Here is a 10,561-nt window from a genome sequence, read left to right as displayed (position 1 = left end):
CACGAATATCTGTTTAATAGTATTAAACACGTTGTTAATAATAAATATTTATTCAGATAAAATTTAAAAATATAAATTTTATTTAAATTTAAAAATAATAAAAAGTCGAACTTTAACATTTTTAAATAATAGAAAGATTTTTTTTTTTTAATGTAAATTCCCATTTGTAATATAAAACTAATACAAATATGTTTGAAATACATGAATTATATATATATATATATACACACACACACTATGAAGTAATATAAAAAAACAAGAAATTCTTGAACAAAATAGATAATGACATATAAACTATAATATTTTTTGCTCAATATATATTTTTTTAAATATGATTATTATTATTATTATTATTAATTGGAGTGTGTTGACCAAGTGAAGGTAAAAAGGTTAGACAACAGTGATGAATGCTGGTTTTGCAAGGAACAAATACTTATGAAACAAACATTATTATATGCAATTTGGAAACATATCTAATTTCTTTTAATTATTTGATACCTACCCATTTTGTATCTCTCTCTCTCTCTCTCTGTATATATATATATATATATATATATAAACCATACTTTTCATATATATATATATATGTATGTATGTATGTATGTATGTGGTTTGTGGGGGATTTTAGATTTGCAAAGTCATTATATTTTTGGATGTAGAGTACATTGGATTCCAAGAAATGTATACAACTACCGATTTCCAAAGTCAGATCGTGACAACACCTCCGAAGGGTCTTCCATCTGTTTAACCCCACTTAACAATAAACTTTTAAAACAAATTTCTTCACATTTCTCCATAACCACTATATGTATATATATATATACACACACACACACACACACCCCCACATATATATATATATATATACATCCTATGAAATATAGATTTGATGTTTTTGTGAACAAAATCCAACCTCTTAAGAGATTATACAGACAGTAGGTTTTTCTTAAATGCATACAGGTAGGAAGATGATCACTCCCAAGACAAAGCAGATCTCAGAATTTGACTTTGATCCTAGAACTGGTTTGAGTCCCCCAATATTTATATATATATTGCACTGAAGATATAAAAAAATATAATTCGAAAACTTATATAATCATATATTTATTTGCACTAGATGTATAAAAGAATACACTAAGTATTTTTTATATTGATATTCGAAGACTTATATAATTCCATAACAATGATATATCTATTACATTAAAAGTATAAAAGAATGCAATAAATATTCTTTATATTGAAATCCGAAACTTTATATAATTCTGTGATAATGATATATCTATTGTACTGAAAATATAAAAGAATGCACTAAATATTCTTTATATTAAGATCCAAAAACTTATATAATCCTGTAACAATTATATATATCTAGAATATTGCCTGAATTTCTACTAGTCGAAATAAACACGAATATCTAAATAAGTTTTAAAAGAAAAAGTTCAAGAGTTACCCAGAATGTTGTGTTACCAACACCTTAATTCAACTTCCTCTTCTGAATAAAAATGTTTTGGTGTCCATTCAAAAATTAGAAATTACAAAAGGAATCAACTCAATAGAACCAGTAGGATAAGGCTAAAATGTGATCAAAGAGACACCAAATTTTACATGAAGAAAGCATTGAGTCATGGTCTAAAGTTAAAACAAAACTGGTTGGATCTTTGCAGAATTTTCTCATTCCTTGTTTTTCTTCTTCTTTTTATCTTTCTTCTCGCTTGGTCTTTCGGAATTTTCTTCATTTACTTCCTCTCGTTTTCTCTTCTTCTTTTCTTTTACTTCAACTGCCTCGTTATCCTCCGTGTGCTTTTTCTTCTTTTTCTTTTCTTTCGTTCCCGGCTGTTCAGCTTCTGGTTCGGCACTAACATTTCCACCATTGGCTTCTTTATCTGCTTTCTCTTTCTTCTTCTTTTTCTCTTTCTTCTTCTCTTCACCTTCTTGTGCTCCATCATTTGTTGGAAGATCTATTTCCATCTGTTTCTTCTCTTTTTCCTCGACCCCGTTAGTGCCATTTGTAAGTTTTCGTATAAGAGAATCTGCTGAAGGATTATAAGTCTGAAAAGAGGAATACAATCAGCGATCACGAACACACATTGAGAGACCTTAGGAGAAATGTGAAATTTGTGAAACATATAGCAGACCTTAGCAGGGGTTATCAACCCACTGGCCCCTTTCTTCCTATCCTTATCATATACTTCAATCTTAGGTTTGCCTTTAGCCGATCCAGCAGAACGTCCTAGTTCAGCTCCTTCAATATTCCTTAACCTTGCCTCAAGCTACAGACACAGATATAATACGATAATTGCAATATTATTTTTCTGCCAAATGAAAAATTAAATTGACATGAGGGAGAGCAATAAGTGCATGATACCTTGAGTCTACTTTCCAATCCTATACTGTTATCTTTGCCATCTCCAAGAGCATCACATCTGATTGCCAATGCAGATTTTGCAGCAAGTGAACGAGAAATTTTTCCCTTGTGCTTTGGTGCTGCTTGACCTACCAGGGAAGCATGGTAAATAAGCCCATATTTCGGAGTAGCATGCTTTGTTTTAAGAGCTCTAAAGAGAGCCTTCTCTGCCCCAAGAATCTGAACCGTGCTCCCAGGTTGCTTTGCAAGATTCAACAAACTACCACCATGGGCAATAAGGCGAGCACCAACAAGCTCCCCAACAAGGGCAGTCAAATTTGGAGCAACAGTGTTCATCCTGCTTTTTAAATAATCATATAGCTGTGCTCTGTATTCAGAAAGAGACAGAACCTGATCACATAGTTCTCTGATATTAATCAAATCAAGGTCACTAACTTCAGTTCCCATAGATATAACAGCTGCTTCCTTCAACTCTGCCTCAACTTCAGCTGATAAGATCTGCGAGGTTTAGTGCATAAAATATAAAAGGAACGTTATTGAGTGTTACATACACCTTATCATCTCCAACTTCTGAAAAATAAGAATATCATAAACATTGAGATCATTGTTTAACATGCTGTGGTGTGAGAATTTATTGATGTTTCACTTAAATCTGATGCTGATAAATGCCCAGAGAACCCTCAGACAAATATGCCAGTTCAGGTGAAACCACTAACAATCATGGGAGTTTATTATTATTATTATATTATTGTTATTACTATTATTATTAATTTCTTTGTTTCACTTGTTGATGTCCAAACCTAATCCCTGGCAGTCTTTCCAACATTTACTATCTCATAGAGTGAAGCCATAATAATTCAACCCGAATCAGATCATTACCTCAGAGAAATCAAGATTTGCAGCATTAACACGGTCACCCATCAGCTTTACTGCCTTAGCATATAGGATGTTGTCTTGCACAATCTTAGCAAGCTCTGGAAAATGCCAACCGTACCATTCTCGAACCCTCATTGCATAAGTATTGAGTTCTTTATCAAGATCATCAAGCAAACCAATTGCCTGGATGATCATTGTATCAACCTTGAAACCACGTTAAGAAACTGCATAAGTAAAATCACCTTCAAAAGTTTTAACTTTAAAAAGAAATTCAGGCAATAGAATAATGAACTTAGTCAAAACACAAATCTCCATGTTCTCCTGAAAGCTGATCTTCATAATTAATTAACCAAAGGACATACCTAGGATGGTTCAACTATTTAGTTTTTCACCATGAAAGATGAATTTCTTCGCTGAATCGCAAAATAAATACTTGACAGCACCCGTCAATATGGACCAGAGGGATAGAATATATCATGAGGCATCATAAACAGATGAGGAAAGGACTATTATTATCCTCTAACAACATGCATTTAAGACAATAAGGGGAGTGAAAGATCTAAAAAAGATCAACCAGAACTGTATATCATATATCTTCGACTCCATAGCTTGCAAAACATTTGTAAAGAGAATACCTTCTCAGCACTGAACTTCAGCTTGTATCTAGATAAGCTATGAGATAAACCCAAGCTCATTGGAGCCAGATCTTGTACAGGTAGACCAGATATGAGTTCTGTCAATTGGCTTCTCACACCTCTCATCAATTCCATAACGGCATTGTTATGAATACATTCTATTTTCTGCAAGATGATAGGTATACTCCAACTTAAATGAAACAACCTAAATGACCAAATAAAACAATAAAAATTTGTTCCGAGTAAGCCACTACAAACCAGCTTCTCTTTAATTGCATTTCCAAGTTTTGAATCTGCCACAGCCAATGTTTCACCTTCACAATGAGCACGTAAGAATTTTCGCAGGCCTTTGGTGGGTGCACTTTCAATCAATTTTGATGCTGCTTCTAATGCTTCTGCAGTATTCTCAAACTTTGAAAAAGCTTTCAGCTTCACCACCTGATGTGAATACCAAATCAATTATCTTCTTATCTTTAGACAATAACAAAAATTTCAAAAGCAAACTAAGAAACCTTTTGAACTTCCCGATGTATAAGACAACACATATGTTAACACAACAAGCAGTACAGCCCAGTCAAATATATTTAAGTCATGTTATATAAATAAAAGTTCAGCACTTTTCTTCCGCACAGGATAAATCATAGATTATTCTTCAAGTGACAACAGAAAATGAGAATATAAGCAACAGCAAACAAAGGGAAGGAAAGAAAAATAACCTGTCTAGCTGAGTCTGCAGAAGAGAAGTCCTTCCATAAGTCCTGTAAGATAACAAAGAATATTAAGGAACCAAAGAAAATTACTGAAACAAGGGGGAAACAGTCACCTGTCAGCTCCCCTTAATTGCATACTACTCTAGAAAGACAAAAAAGAAAACAAACTTTTTGCTTACAGAAAGTCATTGAGAGGCACAAATCACAACCCATAACTCATAAAGCCTAATAATTTCATTTTTCTCATTTTTACTTCAAATTTCTCTCAGCAGAAAACCAGGGAGAATAAGCAACTTCAAGACAATAATTACCTCAGTTTTAGAGAGCTTCCCTTCATCCAATACTTTGAAAAGCGCAAACCCAGCTGGGGTCTCAAACAAGAGAATCATTCTTCAATCTCCTAAAGCAGAAACCTGAAAAGGAAAAAAAAAAAAAAAAGAGTAAGCAAAGTGTCTTCAAATTATCAGTTAACCATGGCAGAAATGCTTCCCCCCCACCTAAATTAGCTTCCTATAACGATAGATGTAACAACCATTTTCAATAACCCTACACAAAATCTCGGAGCGTCTCTGCAACAACAATGTGATAAACAAACACAGAAAAAAAGAAAAGAAAAAAATTCTGGGTAAGAGTTAATCAGAGGATTAGCCCTATTTTTGAAATATATAGGACTAGCCCTATACAACCACATTGTGATTTATATCACTTCCGTACCTTATTCAGTTACCCATTACGGCAATGCTCATAAACTAACACAAGACTACATTAGAGAGACGGGGAGGAGACTTCTTAAAGTTTGATTACAGAAGCTCCACTTCCATACCTGTGCTATGTTTTTGCAGGAGTGGGAAGGGAGGAGAAAAAAGAGAAACAGTGAGGGTTTAGGGTTTTAAAGCAGAGCTGCGTTTTATTGAACATTGGCATATTTGGAATTTTGTATAATTAGGGTTCTTACAGTAATAATCAAAAGGACATTATTGAAATTTCATTTCTCTCTTTCCCTCCATATTTAATTTCTACTACTTACTCAGTTTTATTTACAAGATAAATTACTCTAAAATTTATATGAAAAAAAAATTAGGAGCTTATAGAAGTAGAAAAAAAAAAATCCATTAACGTTCTACAACTCTGTTCAAAAATAAATAATGTAAATCTAAAATATAAAACATAGCTTCATAGATAATTTCGAAAAAAATGCATTTTTGTTTTATAATTTGACAAAAGATCCAAATTCCATGATAACATATTTCTCATCTGAGCTCAGGAACAAGGGAGGTAAAACACTTTGCTTCCTGGTAAACATACATATCCTCATCTGAATAACAAGTCATGCAATCACATCCACAAAGAAGAAAAAAGAAATACAGCGTTGAAACTGACTTAATATTCTGCACTAGATGTAATTTTACATTGAGAAGGACAGTGATATTGCTAATTGTCCAAAATTGTGTGTAGCAGCCATCAATGGCAGCTTTCTGAAAATTTTTCTCAATCCCCACCTTTCTTCTTCTTCTTCTTTTTGTCTTTCTTCTTGCTCGGCATCTCGGGCTCCTCTTCGTCTTGCTCTTCGTGCTTTCTCTTTTTCTTTTTCTTCTCTCCTGCTTCAACAGCTTCACCATTGTTTTGTGCTTCATTATCCTCAGCATGCTTTCTCTTCTTTTTCTTTTCTTTTGTTGCTGGCTCTTCCTCCAAGGGTTCAGCAATGGCATTTGTATCAGCAGCCTCTTCACCAGTTTTCTTCTTCTTTTTCTTCTCCTTCTTCTCTTTACCAGTCACAGTCTCCTCTGGTTGAGAAGGATCTGTTTCAGTCTTTCTCTTATTTTCTTTCTCATCTGCAGCAGCTGCTAATTTTCCAATAAGGGAGTCTGCAGCAGGATTATATGTCTGCAACATGCCAAAGGAGTTTTGACAATCATTAGAATCAGATTGGAAAGATTACAGAAAACATAATGTGTTTATACAAGGCAGACCTTGGCAGCGGTTATTAATCCCCCAGTTCCCTTCTTTCGATCCTTGTCATACACTTCTATTTTAGGTTTGCCTTTAGCCGATCCAGCAGAACGTCCCAGTTCTCTACCTTCGAGAATCCTTAATCGTGCTTCAAGCTAGAAATATTTGCATGTAAGAAATTTGTTGCAGTTACTAAAAGACGCAGATAAAAGGACACGAGTGTCGTAAAGAGTGTACCTTGGCACGGCTCTCCAATCCTATAGAGCTATCCTGACTATCTCCAAGAGCATCACATCTAATTGCCAATGCAGTTTTTGCTGCAAGGGAACGAGAAATTTTTCCCTTGTGCTTCGGTGCTGCCTGACCAACCAGGGATGCGTGGTAGATAAGCCCATATTTGGGAGTGGCATGCTTTGTTTTAAGAGCTCTAAAGAGGGCCTTTTCCGCCCCAAGAATCTGGACTGTGCTCCCAGGCTGCTTTGCAAGATTTAACAAACTGCCACCATGGGCAATAAGGCGAGCACCAACAAGCTCCCCAACAAGAGCAGTCAAATTAGGTGCAACAGTGTTCATCCTGCTCTTTAGATAGTCATACAGTTGAGCCCTGTACTCAGAGAGAGAAAGAACCTGGTCACATAGTTCCCTGATATTTATCAAATCAAGGTCACTAATCTCAGTTCCCATGGATATAACAGCTGCTTCCTTCAACTCTGTTTCAGTCTCTGCTGGTAATATCTGGGATATTTTAAGCATGCAAAGAAAAGCTCAGCATGATAACCATCAGTCTCGTTGATCAATGCATATTGAGAGTTCCAAAAATTGACATAAGTGCATGACAGATACTCTATAAATTATCAGGTAAGATGACTTTTTAAGTGCAGCTAAGTCATCAAATGATAACATTTAGTTATAATAACATCATAATACAATATTATATGTGAACTAAAGTACAAGAGAAGCTGGCAGTACCAAAAAAATCAACAAATTATTAGTCATGCAAACAGGAATTTTTTTTGGGGGGGTTTTGAGACGACATGAACAGTATAATATTAAAGTGGAAAATTCAGAATTTACCTCAGAGAAATCAAGCTTTGCAGCATTAACACGGTCTCCCATCAGCTTCACTGTCTTGGCATACAGGATATTGTCCTGCACAATCTTAGCAAGCTCTGGAAAATGCCAACCATACCACTCTCGAACTCTCATTGCATATGTGTTCAGCTCTTTATCAAGATCATCAAGCAAACCAATTGCCTGAATGATCATTGTATCAACCTGAAATACAAAAAAAAATAAATATTTGGTAACAATATCCCTGTAAGATACAAGTAAAAAAATCTCTGAACACAACAAGAAAAGAAGAATACTGTTTCTGGGGTTCCAATCGTTCACAAATTAATTTGCTTAATTCCCAAAAATAACTGTCTAGTATTGAAGCAATAAACGGACACAAATGAGGATGCTACATAAGAGGTGAGAATGAGATCGCAAATACATATAACTTCAAAATTAAAAGAACCACATGCAATGCTTCCAATGAAAAACTTCCCAAGGCTTTCAAGAAGCTCATTTGCTTTAGAGACTTATAAAAAAAACCAAGTTGCACCATCAAATAAACTTTACTAAAATACAACACGGGCATTACCATTCACCACATTTTCTGCAAAAAAAAAAAAAAAAAGTGCTTTACCACAGGCATTACCTTCACAACATTCAGCGAAATATTCACTACAAATATTGATATATGAATATCATCCATCTAACTGTCCTTGACCAAGGAATTGATTGCAAGCAGTTGACAAGACCGAAAGATATAAAATGAATAAGTATTATTACAAGAGCAAAGGGAAATGAGAAAAGTATTCCCATTTCTCGTTATAAAATTAATCCCAATTTCCCATTCTAAAAATGGTGCATTCCCAAGAGGAACATGTATAGACCTCAAGTTCACGGATTCGAGTAGAATATTATTGAAGCAAGCAGTACCTTTTCAGCGCTGAACTTCAGCTTGTATCTAGACAGGCTGTGAGATAAACCCAAGCTCATTGGAGCCAAATCTTGAACGGCTAAACCAGAAATGAGTTCAGTCAAATGACTTCTCACACCTCTCATTAACTCCATTACAGCATTGTTGTGAACACATTCTACTTTCTGCAAATGATTAAAAACTCCAACTTAAATTAATAATGAATCCAAATGCAAGCAAGAACTGAAATAAATAAAAAATAAAAAAAACAATCTAAAGATAAAGACTGTTAGTACCAGCTTCTCCTTAATTGCATTTCCAAGCTTTGAATCAGCAACAGCTAAAATCTCGCCTTCGCAGTGTGCACGTAAAAATTTGCGCAGACCTTTGTTAGGCGTACTCTCAATTAATTTCGCTGCAGCTTCCAGAGCTTCTGCTGTGTTCTCAAACTTAGAAAAGGCTTTGAGCTTTACCACCTGGCATTAGAATAGAATAATGATTAGATCCAAATCAGGTTACCCCAGTATATAAGTAAAAACCAGATGATAAAGCCATGCAAAAACAACATCCTTCTTAGCGCACAAGCATTGCTACAAGCAAGTTACAATAACTGATAATATGTTCACAAACATATTGCCTTAGGAAACAACAGAACCACAGTACTAAGCAATAGTACATGTTGTTGATTGCTTAACAGAGAAACAAGTATAACTGCACACTTATAAGCAGGGAAGAGATATTACCTTTCTAGCTGAGTCTGCACTTGAGAAATCCTTCCATAAGTCCTGCACCAGTGAATATAGATAGAAATTTTAAAATATAGATCTTGAACATATATTATTTGGATACTGCAAATAGGTGCTAGTGATGCTGCAAAAGAATAGCATTTACTCCAGTCTCTGGAAAATTCTTTTTCCTTTTCATTCAGAACCATTGCGTATACTTCAAATTTCGCTCATTCGGCTCAACTTTCCTGAAGAAACGAATACAGTTTTGAAAGTTTAAAAATAACTACCTCAACATTAGAGAGCTTCCCTTCATCCAACACTTTGAAAAGGGCAAAGCCCGCTGGGGTCTCGAACAACACAAGCATCTTTCAAACTCTCGAATGATTCCTAAAAGCATAAAAGCAACACTCTTATTAAACACACAATTTTTGTGGAAACAATCAAATTCCAAAACTCCCGATATGCTTTCCAATAACCAACTATGAGAAATTGAATAGCAGCCATGATCAAAGTAATCAGTGACCAACACTGGCATCCATCCCGAATCAAGTTGTTCAGGGCTCTAAAAAAAACTTATAACCAGAGCCAAAATAAAAATAAAAATATTAAATAAAACTCTAGAAGAATATGCATTTCTATCTCCTTTTTGTTGCCACCATTACCACCATCTTCACATTAAAACAGAAGCAAACACTGCAGGAATATCACTTCCGTCTCCGAAGAATTGCTTTACCCGATTTTGCAGTTGAACATAACAAAAACAACACTAAAACCATATCAAGAAGCCAGCATAACCCATACATAACAACGTACATACAAGTATGCAACACAGTCACTAACTCTACGGTTTCGTTGAAACCGTGCAAAACGAGAAGATGATACGTTCCATGATTTTCCTTTACGTACCTGAACTGATTATGCTGTGCAGCGAAGCAGGAAGAAAACACAGCCGGGATTTCTAGGGTTTTAAAAGGTTTTTAATGGAGACGAATGTGGCGGGGCGTAATTGGAATTTCAGGTTTTAGGGTTTTTAGGAGTTTTTATTTGACACGTGTCAAACAATCAAGAAGAGTGTAACTTAATCTCGTAGTACCGGCCGCATAGAGGTTCGAATTTTCTTTATCATATATTTGAGAAATTAGTTCTTATTTTTTAAAAAAATAATTAATTTATTTATATTCATATTAAAAAATCTAGAAATTATATATAAATTATTAATTTAGTTAGAAAAATAAAAATGTTATGGTTAAAAAAAATTAAAATTTAGTACATGGTTTTTTATATATTATTTTATAATTTTCATTTATTTACTCTTGAATTTCTATATATTA

The 10,561-nt window shown here is 34.4% G+C and overlaps 2 protein-coding genes across 5 annotated transcripts; both read right to left on the bottom strand.

Moving 5' to 3' along the window:
• Positions 1–1,446: 1,446 nt before the first annotated feature.
• Positions 1,447–5,543, bottom strand: LOC110825653 (putative nucleolar protein 5-1). 3 transcript variants are annotated; one of them, XM_022056129.2, is made up of 9 exons: positions 5,410–5,543; positions 4,898–4,999; positions 4,593–4,634; positions 4,135–4,314; positions 3,877–4,041; positions 3,245–3,445; positions 2,366–2,863; positions 2,136–2,270; positions 1,447–2,049 (listed from the first exon to the last, which is right to left on the bottom strand). In XM_022056129.2, exons 2-9 carry the CDS (start codon positions 4,973–4,975, stop codon positions 1,672–1,674), a joined length of 1,677 nt encoding a protein of 558 aa, XP_021911821.1. In that variant the 5' UTR covers positions 4,976–4,999; positions 5,410–5,543; the 3' UTR covers positions 1,447–1,671. The 3 variants fall into 3 exon arrangements, with proteins under 3 accessions (XP_021911821.1, XP_088078400.1, XP_088078401.1); XM_088222274.1 differs by having other exon boundaries at positions 5,301–5,452; XM_088222275.1 differs by lacking the exon at positions 5,410–5,543 and adding an exon at positions 5,084–5,182.
• A 298-nt stretch (positions 5,544–5,841) lies between these two features.
• LOC110825651 (putative nucleolar protein 5-2) lies at positions 5,842–10,234 on the bottom strand. 2 transcript variants are annotated; one of them, XM_088222272.1, is made up of 9 exons: positions 10,137–10,234; positions 9,518–9,617; positions 9,246–9,287; positions 8,799–8,978; positions 8,523–8,687; positions 7,611–7,811; positions 6,774–7,271; positions 6,557–6,691; positions 5,842–6,470 (listed from the first exon to the last, which is right to left on the bottom strand). In XM_088222272.1, the coding sequence occupies exons 2-9, from the start codon at positions 9,593–9,595 to the stop codon at positions 6,075–6,077; spliced, it is 1,695 nt and encodes a 564-aa protein (XP_088078398.1). In that variant the 5' UTR covers positions 9,596–9,617; positions 10,137–10,234; the 3' UTR covers positions 5,842–6,074. The 2 variants fall into 2 exon arrangements, with proteins under 2 accessions (XP_088078398.1, XP_088078399.1); XM_088222273.1 differs by lacking the exon at positions 10,137–10,234 and adding an exon at positions 10,048–10,070.
• Between the last annotated feature and the right edge of the window lie 327 nt (positions 10,235–10,561).

Source organism: Carica papaya, chromosome 6, assembly GCF_054855325.1.
Source record: "Carica papaya isolate Zhongbai chromosome 6, ASM5485532v1, whole genome shotgun sequence".
Lineage (NCBI taxonomy): Eukaryota > Viridiplantae > Streptophyta > Magnoliopsida > Brassicales > Caricaceae > Carica > Carica papaya.
The sequence above is the reverse complement of the archived record's forward strand: the minus strand, read 5'-3'. Positions and strand labels throughout refer to the sequence as shown.

What these genes read in the sequence shown, in the direction of transcription:
- LOC110825653 (XM_022056129.2), bottom strand. Translation starts at nt 4,975, where the DNA reads ATGATTCTCTTGTTTGAGACCCCAGCTGGGTTTGCGCTTTTCAAAGTA. An exon ending in ATGCAATTAAAGAGAAGCTG is followed by an intron (nt 4,042 to 4,134) that starts GTTTGTAGTGGC and finishes ATCATCTTGCAG; the next exon opens with AAAATAGAATGTATTCATAA. An exon ending in TGAAGTTCAGTGCTGAGAAG is followed by an intron (nt 3,446 to 3,876) that starts GTATTCTCTTTA and finishes CGTGGTTTCAAG; the next exon opens with GTTGATACAATGATCATCCA.
- LOC110825651 (XM_088222272.1), bottom strand. Translation starts at nt 9,595, where the DNA reads ATGCTTGTGTTGTTCGAGACCCCAGCGGGCTTTGCCCTTTTCAAAGTG. An exon ending in GGAAGCTCTCTAATGTTGAG is followed by an intron (nt 9,288 to 9,517) that starts GTAGTTATTTTT and finishes TCACTGGTGCAG; the next exon opens with GACTTATGGAAGGATTTCTC. An exon ending in GATTGGAGAGCCGTGCCAAG is followed by an intron (nt 6,692 to 6,773) that starts GTACACTCTTTA and finishes AAATATTTCTAG; the next exon opens with CTTGAAGCACGATTAAGGAT.